We start from the raw sequence: 18,303 nt of genomic DNA, 5'->3' as shown, positions 1-18,303 counted from the left end.
GCTATGGTCTATCATCTTCTTAAGAGGGTTGAATGAATGACAGGTGCTCTATGTCTTTGTAGTCTGTGTACTCTGTGTGTATATCAGGTTTGATTTATGCATTTTAAGATTTTTGAGTGCTTTCAGAAGAAGGCTGTGCAATATGCTGCATCAGGATCCTGTGGAAAAGCTGCTTTTTCAAAAGTGTCTTCCTATACATTTGGATTTTAAATTTAATGCCCGCTGGAATGGAAAATTTACAGGGGGTGTTGTATAAAAGTGCAACACAGCCCCCAGGTGGAAGCACTGCAAAGTTACAGGAACCCCGAGCGGCCATTGGATGCCTCTCTTTTGGCGATCTTACCCCCTCTGTTGGTCAAAAATCCTCGTCATAGAGTTTCACTAAGCATGAGATGCAACTCAAATTGAAATACCAATGTTTTTGATGTGTGTCTTATATGTCACCATCTCACAGGCATTTCAAATACTGCACATAATTACCTACAATGTGTATGAGGCTATTTTTATGTGGGGAGGGAAAAAAAGAGACTGAAAGAGAGACGTGCAGATTAAGAATTTTGTCCCCAATTTTTTTCTTTCTTGTCTTGCAGAAAAAACCTAAATGAAGCTTTTGATCTCCCAGGAATTGTCAATCAACTGTTATTTGTTGTTTTCATACACTACAGACTATGATTTATGTTATGTATAGCAACCTCTGATGTTTTAATTTAATGAATACACACCAACTTGCTCAACACTACCTGCATCAGATGTACCAAAACATGTTCAATCAGTTACCCAAAAGAACCCAACAGCACTTTTGGATACATCGGGATACTTTGGGTAACTGGGTATTTTTGGTAGTTTCTGGCACTTTTTGAGGTTATTGTTATTATTGAGGCAATTTGGGGTACAATGAATGAATGAATGAATGAATGAAATTTATTTGGGTAGCTGAGCACTTTTGGGTACTTTTGAATACTTGGCAATGTTTGGTTACTCTGGGTACTTTTTTTTTTCTTCTTTTTTTTTTGAGAATATACATTATTACTGGACATTTTGACCCAGTCAATATTTAAGTGTGCAACATTAGTCACAAAGTCACTATACAAAAGTTTATAATAAGGCACAAAGTTTCTTGCCCAGCCTTAATTCTTGGTCCAGCTCAGGGCTTCACTGATCCACATCACTTTTAAGACCAGATGCAGTGTTTTTTTTTTTTCTGTCATAATGTCTTTATTCTGATCCATATCACTCTACTTTGCATTCAGCAACTACTACAGCAGAAATACAGTGCCTCCCTTTGGCTTACAGCTGAAATGCCTTTAAAATCCAATAATGTGGACAACATGGATGAAGCCAGCCATAAATAAGTCATTCCATCACAATACAAACTACATTCTCACTTGCTGCAGTTTGAATAATCGCCGCTCCTGTTCCCGGCTCAGGCACAAGCCAAGGTGTGACTGTGGGAAGCCTGTCCTTTAGGTTCAGTTGCACCCTGGCTCAGTCGCGCCTCGTCACCTCCCTAGTGTCTGTGATCACACTCCCACAGCACAAGCTCACTCTGTGCCACACTTTCTAAAGTTCACAAGGCCATGCCAGCCAGCAGTCACACTCTCCAACTGTACAGCAATGCATAGTGACAAATTTTGTTCCAAAATGAGATATCCATAATTTGGAAAAAGTTGACAACTTAAGCATAAAAAGCCAACAAACCTAATGTTGTGTATTACAAAAGACCTCATTTGACACTGCTGCTTACAACACAGCTTAGCTTTCTATAGGATGTGTGTTTTCTAAATATTGAGCTACTAATGCTGAATCATACTTTTTAAAATACTATTTTAGAATAATTACCTGCAAATGCCTCACTGACCATACTGTGACTGTAAATGCTATAATATATTGCCGATTAAAACATTATGAAGCCCTGTGAGTACAGAATTATCAGTTCTGCACAGACCATGTGGGCAAATATGACAGAGATGAATATGAAACTATTAATACTCAAATGACAAACTGAGGCTAGCATGGGTAACGTCTTATTGCCAAATTGTAGATATTATAGCCAGGTGTAAAGCTGTCTGGAGGTTAGGTTACAGGGCAGAGGGTGCGTGACACATGGAGCCACTTATGTCAAACTTAGGACTGAACACCGTTCACTCCTTGAGGTGTGTATTCCTCACACCCAAATTAGCACTTACCAGAAATGGCTATACCTCTCACCTACCCCTGGGAAAGGGCATGGAAAGTTGAAACTGTGCAAAGTTCACCAAAGTTCATAATGTCATGGCAGGATAAGACAACATGGTAATGCTCAAAATAACAAAATATGTCTATGTACACATTTTAGGTTTTTTTTTTATCCAGCTTTTCTTTATCCAATGCAAGTGAAATTCCATCTCCAGCGAGCCCATGCTTCATGTACACATGCAGCAGCTTGAGTGCCTTGCAAAAGGGCACCTTGGCAGTAGGCATGATGTTTCATTTGTTCATATCACCCAGCTGTAGTTGGGCGATATGCTAGAAGCTAGAAGTTGATGAGGCAAGAGAGTGCCTCAGTCGCTTTCATCAAGTATATTTTACTTTTCCATCCAGGATTTGAACAATGTTTCAGTAACAAACCCACATTTCTAACCTCGACCACCATTCCCAAATATACTGCATAATACAGGTAACAGTAATAACCATAACATATAAGTTTAGTTATCGCTTTCATCTGTCCATCCCATCAAGAGAAACAAACGTCCTTTTTTTATCACACAGCAACTAATAGCACATTCACATTTCCAGCAACTGACAACAGAAAGTGAATGCCGGGGGAAAGAGGATTACACAGCGGTACACCCACACCTGAGAACGTCCCAGTATAAGCCCAGTTTAGAGCAGAGATTATAGACTCAATATCAAACTAACTAAACCCAATATGAACTAGTGCTTGAGGTAATTTACACCTTTGTGCAGTGCAGGTTGAGAGTTCACTGGACAGGGCAGGACTGAACATGAATCCCAGGTTTTGAATTTGTCCCTGGAGGTGAGCGAAGTTCACACCCAGGTTAGTGACACTCTGAAACCACCAGCTCTCACACCAAAGCCTGGGAAAGCACCAGCCAGCCAAAGGTTGAAGAGTTCATCTTACTCTATGGTTCATCAAACTCTCTAATATCATGTCTGCACAGTAATATGTAACTGTGAGGTTTGATATTGTAACTTCTACAATACTTCCTATGGAAGCGCTGGGATGCATCTTCAGTGATGTATCCTGGGGTCATAGGGTGTTTCGGGTCTGTTCGAACATCATACACCCTCGCCCAGGCGACCCAGCCGGGGGTGATCAGTTAATGATCAAAGATTTTTTTAAAAAGTTGTTGCGTCGCCACACTGACAATCAATATTTTACACATCTAAAGCCTTTGTATTGTCCAAGAGTCATAGATGCAAGTAAAAACCAAGACATCTAAAAGTCTTTTTTTAAATGCACATATTACATTAATATCATTAATTAAATACAATATATCAGCCTGGAGGTCAGCGGTTCAGTGCCAGGGCGCGAGAAGGCTGCAAGCTGAACCTGCTGCGTCCAGGGGCCACCATGTCACCCATCTTGGTGTGCAGACTTTGCACCCCGAAACTGACACCTAGAGCCAGGTGACCCCGAGGGTTCCCACGAAGGGGGCTTGAAACTCTGGCAGTGGGGTAGGGTGAGGAGTTCATGTCGTGAGGTCAGAAATGACTTTACAAGGAGTTTATATTAAAATGATTAAGTTCAGACACACAAGCTGCTATGAATGACATTACACTGTTATTGATGATGCACTGGCTTGCTTTTTGTTGTTGTTGTTGTTGTTGTTGTTGTTGTTGTTGTTGTTTTATTCATGTGTAATGATGACCAAGAAAATATTTTAATTTGTATAAGTTAGACAGATCATAGTTCAGGTGGAATTAATTTAAGTCATTTTTTAGGTCCATTGACTAATTAATTGATTAAATGGTTATTTGATCATTTATTCATTCATTCATATGTGTAACCAGCCACTGGAAGATAACACTCATTGTGCGGGGTATACATTATAACCAGGACAACCAAACTGATGTAGCCTAAGTTATGTAAAACTGCCTATGTAAAGTGGGAAAAAGAAAATAAAAAATTGAATATTGGTATTCATCCTATGATAGTCACTGGTTTTCACTGCCTTACAGCTCTCAAACAACCGTTTTATTTCCCTCTACATCTTGATGTGCCATCGGCTCTTACCCCTCTGACAGAGTCTCCATCTGGATCCTCACACACTCTCCTGACCTGAGGCCTGAAGTGACGCCTCGCACCTCTCAACACAGTGCCGCTTCCGCACTAAAAGGCGCCACTGCGCAGGAAATGATGTGTGTATCCGGCAAACCTCGCACTTATCCATGGGGTTAAAAAAAAAAAAAAAAAAAGCTGTTCAGCGACTAACATTCTCAGGCACTGTGAGCTAAGTTTAATACCAAGTAAAAATAATAATAATAATAACATACACCCCACACAAAAAACACTTTGGTTCCTACATAAGAGAATAACTGCCATAGTCCTATTATAACAAAATACAGAAACCTTAAGGCCACTTTTTTTTCTCCTTCCTCTGCACGTACAAAGATTTGACCTTCATTCGTCTGACATCACAACTGATTTTCAACATAGAAGTGCGCTGTGTAAGTGGTCTGCAAGGTCAGGTGGGGTGCATCCCAGCGTATTATTTACCTCCATCCTTTGCTTTACTTATTTCAGTCTGTCAGTAATATAACAAATTAAACTCCAAATGAATGACAATAAATAAATAAATGAATAAATAAGCATGGAGGACCGTTATTCAGCAAATAATGTATTTTATTGCAGTGTTCAACAAAATACAAAAAACAGGTAGAAATGTTTAGGAATAACTTAAATGGACAGTGTAGATTGTATCAAAAAGTAACAAAATGTATTTACATTTATTTACAAGAATAAATTAAGAGAAATATATTATATAATTATACAGCGATTTGATTTCAGTGTCTCCAAAAGGAGGTCTTCAGTTCTGCTCCTTTTCGACCTCCTCCTCCTCTTCATCCTCGCTGTCTTCATCACTGCTGGAGTCCTCGTACAGACAGATGGTCGCTTGGACTGGGTAGTTACGCAGGAGCATCTCTGCGTCCTGGTAAAGGTAATCGAAGCATTTCGATTTCGGCCAGTATAACCTTTAAAAAAGACGAGCAACGTTAGAAAACGATCAAGGACAGGACTTGCAGCAGACATAAAGATCACATCTGACAAATCTGAACTTACTTCACGGGATGAGTGACCTGCAGAGTCTTGGGGTTTTTCGCAAATGAACGGCCTCCATTCATAGAAGCAGCCTGTTAGAAGGTTCAAAAGAAAAGTTAGGTAAAGGATTATCCTTAAACACTTTTCCACAAATGAATCCACCCTTGAATTAGAAAATCTGACAGAATCCATCTGATTTTACCATGTCTGTTGCAGTCCTGTCCTCTTTTCCAGCCCACGGTCTCCACAAACCATTGGCCTTTGGCTGCATGACGTTTTCTCCAGTAAAAGCAGAAGTTAATCCAATGTTGGCGGTAAAGCTCTCCATGGTTCCTGTATGTTCTCTGAGGATGTCTGAGGGGAAATGCGGCTACAGCTCAGCAGCCTCCTATTTATCAGGGCCCCGGAGCGGGTGCCAAATTGCGCCTTGACGCGTCTCCAAGTGTCGCCATGCGCCACGGTGTTGAGGTGGCAAATCACACTTCAGCAAACTCCAACCATATGGTCACTTTCTTTACTTACTCAGAATGCAGAATAAAAAGAAATCATGTCTTTGTCTTGGGGGGGAGTTTTGTTGTATTTGAAACATAATGGCTTAATGTAATTTTAATTAGGCTAAGTAAAACATTGAAACTTTATTCTGTGACCCCTGCATATAACAGACCAAGCGACTGATTTAGAACACGAGCATCCTCACATGAAATGTTAAAGGTTTCAGCTGATCAGTTAAACCAGTTTAGATCTAATAATGCGTAGCACTTCAGTTTGTTCTGTCGGGTTTTGTGCTTGAGCTTTTATTCCTGCTGTCTGTGATTTTAGCGCGTCTGTCATTTGTCTGTTATTGTGTGTCCTTCACTGTGACTGCAGATGGAAATTAGCTATTGAGCTGGCACAAAGCATCTTTTCACTCTGAGCTGAATGCGTTTCTGCGCGTCACTGATTAAATAAACTTGAAAAACAATGTCATTAATCCCATTAAGTCTTTCAGAGTATCTGTATCTGTAGCCATTTGGTCGTGAGGTGTGAGGACACACGTGCCACATGGCTGCAGCCTGCTGAGGTGACGATGGCTCCTAGGGGTGTGTGGGCGCGCGCGTGTGTGTGTGTGTAATGGGAGGGGGGGCGCCGACACGCGTCTGGGTCATTTGCGGGCTATGGTCTCCCAGAAGGTAATTACATTTATTGGCCAATTATTTGCTGATAGAGGCCTGGTTAGAGCGTGTCCAACTCCCAAGGCTAATCAAAGGTCTCTGATCTACAACTTGTTCACATTTCTGCTTAATAGGACCTGTTGTTATGCTGCAAGTAGGGAGGAGGGGGCATTAATGGTTGAAGATTTTCCCTGCTGATGCAGAAAGACAACGAATTTCCACCTAAAAGCTCTTGAACTGCTGCTCTGTAGCTGCAAGGAGAACTTCCCCATGCAGGTCAATATCATAAATATTATCACACTGGAAATTACCTTACAGAGGACTATCTATCTATCTATCTATCTATCTATCTATCTATCTATCTATAACTATTCTTTAGTGACTTGAGCACAGAGTGGAGATACATGGGTGACAGATGAGTATTTTGTAACATTTTCAGTACAATAATTCACCCCAGATTTATTGATTAGCCTATTCATTTATTTCTCATTACATCTCAATGGAATGAGTAGCCTAACTGTTTCCTGTAGAGTCCGTGAAGGCATGTTTCCTATTGTGCGCCAGTAGAGGACAGTCTGTGCTCAAATGTGCTGCTGATTAAATCGACACTAGCAGCTACATAGAGAGAGGAGAAACACAAGAAGACAGGATGTTAGTGTTGTGCCAACAAGCCTGTTTGATGAATGCAAGTGGAAAATGCAATTCTGTATGCTAAGTGAGCTCATTGTCAGACTGTCACATAGGTTAAGAGTATGGATTTGTGTGTGTGTGTGTGTGTGTGTGTGTGTGTGTGTGTGTGCACAGATTATCTATATTGTATGGTGTTTGACTGGGAGCATTTTTGCTTCCTTCAGAACTAAAAGGTATCACATTTGTGTCTATTATCTCTCATGTAATAGAGGTGAGGAATGTGCTAAAGGTGAACTGGGCGAGTAGAAATGAATTTCTTTGCTCATTCGGATCACAAAGAAACCTCTCAGGGGGACGAGCAGGACAAGCAGTCTGAACTTGGAGCTAATGAGGTCCACACAGGCCTCTCTCTCTCTCTCTCTCTCTCTCTCTCTCTCTCTCTCTCTCTCTCTCTCTCTGGCTGTCTGTCTCTCTCTCTCTCTCTCTCTCTCTCCTGCCTTGGCTAATTGGATGTGCCATGCTCCCATTCTGTTTTATTTAGTGTTGTGTTTGATTCATCACTTTGCATTGTAATGCTATGTTTACATGCATTACACACTCTTGTTGTTGAAAGACACAGGCACGCACACACATACACACACACACACACCCATTCAAAGGGATGAGTCATGTTCAGCAAGCAATCCAAAGAGAATCACTGAAACTAGATTTGTTGCACTAGGGCTATGTCTTAGTGTCACGTATATTTGTTTTAGGAAAAAAAATGTTACTACTCAGATGCTGGCCCAGTGGAAGTGCTGCAGAGAGGCAAACAGTGTAGATGGGCATCAATAAAATCTGTTTTAGGGTTGTAATAGTTGAAATCCCTGTCCATTTGCACTCACAAAATGTTCTTTTATACTGCGCTGATGTTCTTTTCATGACGTACATTGTAATGCGTCATTGATTTCCCACAGTAAATCCATGCTAATCTTGTGTGATGAGATGCAGATCAAGAGAAGCAGATCAGTTAGAGAAAGATTTTTATGCTTCCAGACAGCTGAGATGTGAATTGTGCAAAAGAGGCAGCAGTTTAGTATCAAGAGGATGCTCCTAATATTTCATATGTGCGGCGCATTACCTCCGCTGATGTTAAGGCTGACCTTGGCTGACTCAAAACCAAGTGCACCACTTGTTTTTTTTTTTTATTATTATTATTTATTTATTTTATTTTATTATTTATTTTATTTTATTTTATTTTTTACCAAGCTGCTCTTCTATGGGCTCTCTTTTTAGTCCCATTCTCTCACAACTCAATCCACTGGCCCTCTTTCATCTCATTTTCTCTTTTTCTCTCTCTCCAGCTCATTATCCATTGGTCATATTTCCTCCTTTCTGTCAGAGAGTCATTTACACTTCGCTGTTATACAGAGTCTCTACAACTCCCCCCAGAAAGTCCTTCTCCATGGCAACAGTCAACCATGAGCAACATCAATTTCCAGTAGCTCTTTCAGTAAGGTCCTATCTGTATTTTAACCTTATTAAGGATTTCAGATTTAATTTAATTAACTCTTTGATTTTTTTTTTTTTCACTTCACTGACGAGCCATCAGCTGGCAGTCCAGTTTGATCTAAAAGCCAAGCCATAAAGCCATGAGCTTGCTCCTCCAGGTCCTGCTTCCTGTGTCTTTGTTTGTACCAGTTGCCAAATATGGATGCATTTTCTTGGGTTACCTAAGCAGCTACATAAAAACACTCCCTCATAAAAACACATCAATGTACTGTTAAAGTGCTGCACCCGGTGACACTGAAGAGACAAAAGCTGCTCCTCTGACAAACTGTGGAGGTAATACACCTTAATATTTTCAGGGATTACTTGTCTTGGTATTTGTTTTGCATTTCAGTGAGCAGCCAGCACAAAATATGCTGGTTAAAGCACTAAAAACAGGCTTCCTCTAATCCAGCTTTTGATGACTCTGAAACATGGTAAAAGGGAACATTGCCTACCAGCTGGGCTGGAAATATTTTAATCCATGTTGTGTTTGCATTTGAGAGAAATGTGCATTTATCCAAATATAATTACAACACAGAACCTTGACAGGTACAGTAATCTCCTAATTCAGATGATCCAAACATGTTTTTTGTCTAACAACACAAATTTGAGTTTATTTTTGAGAGAGATGGCAATGCACACAAGCAGTTACAAATGGAAGGAAAAACTGAATTTCAGTGTCCATAAATCCTATAACATGATGCCAATAAACTTGAAACTGCATTTGCTTTGCTTGCTCATCCCATTCAGCCTGTGTTAGGGCTGGGCGATATATCAATATTTTATCGATATTGTGATATAAGACTAGATATTGTCTGGAATTGTGTATATTGTAATGTTGTGATATGGCATTAATGTTGTCTTGTCCTGGTTTTAAATCCACTTTTTTGCAGTTATGATCTGATTCCAATACTTGGGCTTTGGGTGTCAGCCGATACCAAGCACCAATCCGATACCAGAGCTCTTTTTTTCTTGATTATAATATTAATAATGATAATAATTGTTGTTGTTGTTGTCAAATATTATGTGCAAGGTTAGATGAGGCAGACATACACCACACAAAACTTCCTATTAAAAGGCCAAAAATAAAAAATAAAAAAAGAATTAAATTTAAATGCATTTCAAAGCACTTTATTCGAACTGTAAGTTAAGTAGGCTTCACATACAAAAAGGTATAGACCTGCAAATTGCTATAGTAACTTCTTTACTGTTTTGAGAAACTACTAGTAAGTGGATTTCACTCATAGTAATGACCTCCGCAACAGAATTTCTTAATTTGACTGCAACACTTGCACACTCCACCGTGGCACTATACTGTAATCAGCACATTGCATCCGGGAAGGCACTGCCAAAGACAAAGAAGTAGACCTCGGTGTTCACTGTACTGGCTGACAGACTGGTGTGGAGGCAGTGGTAGATAAACTGCAGAAATTTGATAAATACTACAGTCAGCAGCATGTGTGTGTGTGCATCTATCACATATCAGTGTTTTATGCTCAAGGACACCAAAGTAAGGTGAGGTGTCCCCTTTCAGCATTTTGACCCTCTTTCCTGCATCCCCCATATTTGCACGATGTCTCACATTTTGATTGGCACTTGAGATGTCGACACTCAAAACATCTCAGAACACTCTTTTCTCCATGTGGGACTCTCCTGTCTGTGGTCTGGCTTTCATCCAGTGGCTGTGAAGAGAGCATGGAAGGCTGTCATTCAAAGGCTTGTATTGATTTTCAGTCAAACTCTGCACATGTGCTGTCAAGTGCAGACCTGAGAACCGAATTTGCTGTGCCTGCCAGGGAAACTGATGTTAATCGGTGCAGTTTCACAGCCACAGCCGATGAAAGCAATTCTCAGAGAGAAACCCTTTGGGATGGCAAACGGCACTCTGCTCTCGACACATAGCATTGTCGCATAGCAAAAGGTCTGCAGCTTGCATTGTGCACCAACCAGAGGGCAAAGCATATAGGTGTGTGAGGGCTGAGGGCCAGAGTACAAATGTTTCTTTTAAAGCATCGCAATTGTAGAACACCTCTCAGCATTCGTATACATAAAAAAGTGGAGATGTTAAAAAATTAGTTCGTCCCACATTATTATGGTTTTCATCTGGTGACCTTTTACAAAATGGAAAAAAAAAAATCATAACCAGGACTTTTTTATGATAGGAGATGTCGCACAACAGTCAATAGGGAAAATTTTGAACGATAAGATGGTGCTACTGTTATCAGCCAATCACACTGCTGCACTGCTTTGCTATTTACTACAGCTCATATATGTTATGGGCAACTCAACCTCATGAAATGACATAAATACATGAATTCTACTTCCTGTAAAACAGAGCATCTTAAACAGTGACATCATCCTGCACTAGTGGCTGTAAAATACCCCCATTCAAAGAGGTACGGCTCTGATCTTGTTCATCACAATCCTACTGACCAGTGGCGTTTCAAAGATGAGGGCCCACATCTCCTCGTATTATCAAACAAGTCTCAGTGAAAATATCCAATACAGAGTGTAGCTTTAGTCTAGGCGGTCACTGGCTGCAGCCACTTCTTACGGATGAAGAGGTGTCCATAATTTCCCTTGGGTGAACAGGATAAATCAGCGGGTGTGTCAGATGGGAGGTATGGAAGCTGCTGCATCACCATGTGGTCATCGTGGCTGTAAAAGTATATTTCTACATCCCTGTGAATGTTTCCCTCTACAAGACGTTTCTGTACCGTTTGTTCCAAAATGCAGATGTTGACATTAATATGGCTGTGGTCAAGCCATACTAACTTGGGCATTATGGACAAAATCAAATATCCCAATATTTTTGACCAAATATTGATACTGTGATGGTATTGGTGCTTTCACAAAATATTTCCACAAGGAGATTTTTGATAAATAATCACCAGTCCTGCCTATGTCAAAACTAAGTGGGTAAAGGTAAATAACAACTATAAAAGTCAGGTAAGATTTAAAAAAAAAAAAAAAAAAAAAAAAAAAATGCATCAGTTTACTGATATTCAGCCTTTAAAAAAGACACCACTTAGGCCTTGTCACAATATCACAATATCCAAAATGCCAGACGATATCTAGTCTCATATCAGTATAATGATATAATTTTGATATATTGGCTCAACCCTACTTTCACTGCAAAAAAATAAATGTCCATTTTAACAAGCTGTTTCATCTCATATTTTGTTGTGTTCTTCTTACAGTTAAACAAGTGAACAAGTGAAAAAATCTGCCAGTGGGATGAAATTATGCCACCCTGGTCTCCGGCGCTAATCAACTCCAGAATGTCATTTTCTTGATATTAGTTTGGCAATCTGCTTTATTTTGCTCTGTTTCAGCATATTTATACCCGAAACCAGTGAAAGTGCATTGAAACTAAGTGAGATTATTTCATCTCTCATCCGCTGTCAGATCTTTTCAGTTGTTTTACAGTAAGAAAATCAAGGTTTTAACTCTGAATATGAGACTCAGTGACTTGTTAACATGGTGATGTTTTTTTTTTTTTTTTTTTGTAGTGCTGAGGTTTCCCCCTCTATCTCTTATCTGTGTTCATCCTCCATCTGTTTCCCACAAACAAACCGGCAGCACCTCTGTACCTCCTGCCAGGCACACACATAAGAGGGGCCCAAACCCAAATGGAGACCCCCTGACTTGTGGGAAAAGAGTTTCTCCTTTCATATGAACATCACTGAATCACTGAGGGAATAAGGAAGTAGACAGCGAGGTATGATGACACGGCAATCTGCTGAGTTTCACTGTCATACAGCCCTGCCATATTTGAAAAAAAACCAAAAAAAAAACATGGATTTTCAGAGCTTTGACCTACTTTCAATCACGACTCCATCTACGGTGCCCCATTTAGAGGAGGCATCCCACATCCTCTACACACTGTGGTGCCTGTTGGGAGCAGAATCAGGGATCTCTTGTTTTTATCAGCACTTTTTGATGAGATAGTTCATCTTAGGTGAAAGTATATTTATTCCCTGGAGGAGACACAAAGATCACTAGGGACCTTGAAATAGAGGCTACTGAATTACCTTTGCGTTTTAATTCAGGACTGCAAGTACTGCAAAAATAAATAAAATAAATAATAAATGAATAAAAATCCATCTTTCCAAGTCATTTAGCTGCATTTTCAGTCTGAAAATCTTGTTTTTCTCCAAGTAGTGAACAAATCTGCCAGTGGAATGGAATAATCCCACTTGTTTCCAATGTAATTTCAAATGTTAAAACAAGGCACAATAAGGCAGACCATTAGTATCAAGAAAATGGCAAGTTGATTAGCATTAACAACAATGCTATATGACTGTTAAGATGATGTTTTTTCTCTGCAGTGTAATCAGACTGCCAAACCAGACCCAATGTAAAATATATGCCATGTGGCACATTGCTCTAAAGTGCATTACAGAAGCATGTTCCCCACAATTATGCTGGTGCATGGGGCTTTAATAACAAAGGTGTATTAAAACAAGTGAGGGATGGTGGAGGGATACCATGTAACAAGGTTGCAGTTATAAAAGATTGCTCCTCAAAGTTATTGTTATTCACTAGAGGGCCTGGGGTGTGTGGTGGGGCACCGCTCCACCTGCTGCCCCCATGTTCGAAAAAGCACCACTGAAGTGCCCTTTACAGTGCCAGAAATGAGAGGAAGTGCCCTATTGTCTGCCCTTCACATGGAAAAAACATCAAATGCCCTCTATAGAGTGGAGGATGGAGAGAAACAATAGCAGCAGGGAAAAAAGAGATATATCTTTCTATAGACTCCCATTCAAGGTGTTGTGTAGGGCCGGCTTTCATTAAACTGAGGCTGTGACAACAGTCTAGGGCTGCCACCAAAGTCTGTGCAAAGTGTTTGCAATACATTTTTGCAAAGGGCCAGTAAGTTAGGCTGATATCTTGTAAGCAGTTTGATGTAATCTCTGATGCAATCTGCACTGTCCGTGTTGTTTTATTTTTCAAAGTCCCCTTTAGGTTAGTTGTTAAAACTTCCACCTTAACAGGTTTTCAGTTTTAGCCACAGTCCCTTTCCAGATGTCAGAGAGGCTCACACAGTCTGAGCTGTAACTCTGGCATCCGGCTGCAGTGTGGGACCTGGGAGGGAGCCAGCACAGAACACTGCCTACAAGTTGTCAAATTTTACCAATTACCAGTTACCAAAGACAAATGTATGTTCACTGTAACTGCTTTTATAGATAGCTCTATCACATTTTTAGCCTCGATGCTTGGCTAAGGAGCTTGCCAACTTAACAGACACCTTGCTTTGCTGATTCTACACCAACCTCAATTTGGGAATCAAGCAGAAATGTAAAAATCCTTCCCTAAGGGAATTATTTTGGAGTAATTTGCACATAAAGCCTATAGGACTTTAAAATTTGGTATGAGTTGTTTTCTTAATTTAAGAGCGGGTTTAATATTGAGCACGTCTGTGGTTACAGAATGCCAAGGAGAGAGAGAGAAAACTGAAACAGATTCAAAAGGAGCTGGAAAATGCATCCAGAGGCAGCTTGTGTTTGACAGGATGGCTTCAAAGCTGCAGGAGGAAGGCTAGAGAGAAAGATAAAGACATGTACATCTGGAGGTCCTGTCACTGTGAGCTTTGTATTGGCTTGTCTTGCACAGCATTATTAGTTTAGATTATCACTGGGAGCCTGGTGCAAATGTATCTGTAACATGGTCAAAAACGCTCATTAAAAAGTGCCTTAAATATTCAAAGGTATCACCTAATTTTGGGTTTTATAACTGGAATGTAAAGAAAAAAAACTGAACTATCCTTTTGAACTGGTTCCATGGGTGGACCTATATCTTGTTTGCATGCAAGAGATCTACTGGTAGTGCTGTGTTCTTTTATAACACAATATTACATACAGTACAATTATATTCAATTATTATAATACAAATATTGTTATTTGTTCTGGAAGAAGTTGTAGAAGAAGTATTGTTTGTGTCAGTTGACGCTGCAGTTGTAGAAGTTGGAAGTAACTGTGTGAAAGCAATGCTCAGGGCCAATCTAACTCTAAAAAGGTCTTCACAGAGAATGGGGTCCTCTCTATTGTTAGGTATCCTACTTTTAAAATTGAAGTCCAGACCCTTTGCTGCATGTCACCTTGTCTCTCTCCCCTGTCTTTCCTGCCTCTGTCCACTGTGGCTGTCCAATAAAGTAGAAATGCTGATCCAGGTGATTTCACTGATTAGTTCCTTCTGCCTGCTTGAAAGTGAGGCAGTCAGTGAAATCACCTGGTATAGTTTTAAGTTGGAATGAAAACCTGCAGCTTCTTGTGGCTCATGGTTCGACACCCCTGACTCAGCCAGTCAGAGTGTGAGAGGCAAGGCGAAGTCCTACTGCGGCACAATGGGACATGTTTGTGACGGTGAAGAAACTTTTGCTTTTTTGAACTGTTGATCAATAAAGAATATAGTGAGATAATGTGCTTTTGGTTTCCACGTTTCCTTGAAAATTTCTATGGCAGATTTTTGCCTCACTAAAAGCTATAAATTTACATAAATTCACAAAAAAGTTACAGTTATTTGAGCATAAAAGTGTTACATCTGCCCCCATGTCCTCCACTTCTCCCTAATTGACTGATCAGAAACTGGTGTGTGAGGGCCAGTTTGTCAGATCCTTGCCATAACCTGTGCTTTCTGTCTGCAGTTTCCATGGGTGGACCTTGCCCAGCCTTGCCAGCCTAGCCAGCTTATCCTGCGGCCCCCTGTTTTGGCCCGTTCCTTTGTTGATAGTTTTTGCTTTTCTGTTTTTGCCTGGCTGGTGATTAAACTTGTTTTTTGAAGCAACACTGCTTGTTGAAGTCTGCATTTGGGTTCACATTTGACTGTTAAACTTATCAAAAAGTTCAGGAGGAGATCTGTTGTGAGCGTGTGCATGTGTGTGTTGTTGATGTGGGGTGGGGAGTACACAATTTACAAGCTGAGGTATGATGATTAAAAATGCTACTGTTGAAGTTGGACCGCAAAATAGAGGTGAAAGCTGATTGCTGTTCTTGCTGTTATTTATCACCCAGTCACAGCCAGAAGTCTTTAAATAAGCCTCATGGCTTTTAGAGCTGAGCTCCCTGCGTGGAGAACAACCCCCTGGAGTGTCTGCGGTGCCCCAGGCTTCATTTGGATTTAGTGGTGGTTTATCACCACACACTTAGCTACAGTGTGAACCTTACTCTGGCAATTGATAACAATCAACTATCAGCTATCAGCTAAATAACATGTTTTATGGTAACATGGATTATAGTAACTTATGGGCATGAAAAACGCTTTAAGTGATATGGGGTTTTAAATAAAATTGAAATTTAACTAGGATTAACTATGCAAATTAGCCTAGGACAATGAAGAAAGACAGACTCAGGGTCATAATATTGTTAAACCATCCTCGCTGCACATTATTTCAAACAATCTGTCTTTTCAGCTGAGCGTGGAGCTGCCGAGGCCACAGGTTAATTAACAATGCCTTCCATGGACTCTCTTGAGTATTACAGTTGAGTGCGTAAAAACTTATTTTCATTCTATTTTCACCTGAGTGCCATGAAGAGGGTCGACACAGAATGAGACTGAGCCGGTTGTTGGAGCTGCCAGAGGCCACTCGTTAATTTTTGGCCCATAAACATTCCTCTTAAGCCCCAATATCAGCGTATATTAACTCCATTAATGCACAATGTTACACATTCCCATACCGTCTTATCCACATAGGGCAACATTGGTTATGTGGATTTTGATTTCACCCAACAATCTGACTATTCAGCTCTGCATTGTGAGGAAGATCACCAGAGAAAGAGGCACACCTGGTTAATAGAGCTGCCCTACACCACAGGTAAATTAACTCGTCCTTTAATGGACTTCTCCACAGTTACACAATTCAATCTACTGCATAAATTTTTCTTTTCAGCTGAGCACTGTGAAGACAGTCAACAGAGAATAAGCCACAAGGCCACAGGTAAATATTTATGCCTTGCTGCCAATCATTTACAAATTTCACGTATTTTTCCATTTCCTTGTTAGTAGACATTAGTAGGAGAAAATAAGTTTACAAATATTTGGCGTATATGAATATGTTTGACTTTATAGCCTATATCAAAATATTAAACCCATCCAAAAAAAAGTCAAACAAATTTGTGTCTCATCATTGCAATATGAGCAACTTACATTAGCCTGCTTTTAACGGGATGGGCAGGGGTGGCAGAGGAAGGAAAAGCAGAGTGCCAGTGAGTGAAGGTAGTCACGGCTCAAGGTTGCTGTGCTGTAGTTCTTAAAATTGCCCGGGCAATTGTTACATCCAGAGCAACGAGTACAGAAGTTGAATATTGTTCATCTCCCGGTCACTAACATTACAGGCAACCAGAAGTAATGATGATTACAGGGCTCATGGTCCTGGTGCTGTGGCAAGTTTCCTGACACCTTAAAATTATCATACAAGAGTGAAATGCCAGGAAAGAAAAAAAAAGAAAAGAAATGCAAGAGCTAAGGACATTTCGAGATGAAAGCATAGCAGAGAGAGGGATGTGAATGATGTCTTGGAAAGATGAGGTGTCAGCCCAGAGGAAAATGTCAGAAAATAGAGGGTGATGGTGACACCTGGATGAAAAAAGGAGGGTCGTCACCTGTGGGCTTTCAGGATGAAGAGAGCTGCAAAAAGAGAAAAGAGATCTTTCAATGTTGCCAAGGTGCTCGGCACTGACTCCACAGCTTTACACGATGTCCCCATATCACCAACCTGTATGAAAACCTCCATCACACTGCATTTAGCCTCATATTCAGTGTTAAAAAAATAATCTTAAAACAAGTAACAAAAACTGCCCGTGGGATGAGATAATCCCACTTGTTTCCAATGCTAATGAACTTGTTTCCTAATTTTCACAAGTGTCATTTTCTTGATACCCTTGGGCTGATCTGCCTTATTCTGCCTTATTTCAGCACATTTATACAGCACTTGTGTCCAGAAACAAAAATCCTGAATCAAATGAAATTGCTTTGGAAATAAGTGGGGTTATCTCATCCCACTGTCAGATTTCTCCCCCCACTTGTTTTAAGTTTCCGTGCTAAGATGTGGGATTTTTGCAGTATATGATCTGCATTTCACTCTTACATTAAGTGCTCCGCTGTTATCGATGATATCTGTGTGAAGAATTCCCATTTTACACCATTACCAGGCAATACACTGGGCCTTCAGGGCTGCATCACCGTGTAATCGATGAAAAGCTGCTTCTTTCGTCTTACAGTTCGTCTGGGATCTGTCAACATGCATTTATTTTCTTGTGCATCATACACACTGAGCGACGAAGGACCTTGCCGAGGAATATTTGTCTAAACAGACGTCTTCCTCTTATGACACCTCAGTACCTGTAAGTGTACAAGAACATATTTCACAGGCACATAAGGTTGCACTTCCATGAAGATGTACTGGCCATATTCAACGCAATGTTTAAAGTCAATTCCTCCCATGGGAAACGTCTATTCGTTTCCTTTTCCTGTAATTACTTTTGCATGTAATGGGTGGGTCCGGGTGGGCACTTGGATTCTGAAAAAGACATATCTGGTATGAGTTATCGTTACTGAATAACAAGTGAAATATGACCACCAAGGGGGAGGGTTCAGAGGAAGTTAATAAAAACTGAGCTCTGGAAAGGAGTGTATCCATCTATCAGACATCCAGTGGCAGTTTAATCAAATCTATTTCCCTCTGACATTTTTGGACCTTCCTGAGATAAGAGGAGGCAGCATTTCAGTGTA

The 18,303-nt window shown here is 40.4% G+C and overlaps 1 protein-coding gene across 1 annotated transcript; it reads right to left on the bottom strand.

Moving 5' to 3' along the window:
- Nucleotides 1-5,030: 5,030 nt before the first annotated feature.
- Nucleotides 5,031-5,591, bottom strand: ripply2 (ripply transcriptional repressor 2). The gene is made up of 3 exons (XM_030047837.1): nucleotides 5,466-5,591; nucleotides 5,285-5,355; nucleotides 5,031-5,196 (listed from the first exon to the last, which is right to left on the bottom strand). Exons 1-3 carry the CDS (start codon nucleotides 5,589-5,591, stop codon nucleotides 5,031-5,033), a joined length of 363 nt encoding a protein of 120 aa, XP_029903697.1.
- Nucleotides 5,592-18,303: the final 12,712 nt, after the last annotated feature.

Source organism: Myripristis murdjan, chromosome 24 (assembly GCF_902150065.1).
Source record: "Myripristis murdjan chromosome 24, fMyrMur1.1, whole genome shotgun sequence".
Lineage (NCBI taxonomy): Eukaryota > Metazoa > Chordata > Actinopteri > Holocentriformes > Holocentridae > Myripristis > Myripristis murdjan.
The sequence above is the reverse complement of the archived record's forward strand: the minus strand, read 5'-3'. Positions and strand labels throughout refer to the sequence as shown.

Bases quoted from the DNA above. Each gene is read 5' to 3' on its own strand.
- ripply2 (XM_030047837.1), bottom strand. From the start codon at position 5,591: ATGGAGAGCTTTACCGCCAACATTGGATTAACTTCTGCTTTTACTGGA. The intron at 5,356-5,465 runs GTAAAATCAGAT...ACCTTCTAACAG, and splicing joins ACAGGACTGCAACAGACATG to GCTGCTTCTATGAATGGAGG. The intron at 5,197-5,284 runs GTAAGTTCAGAT...TCTTTTTTAAAG, and splicing joins CAGGTCACTCATCCCGTGAA to GTTATACTGGCCGAAATCGA.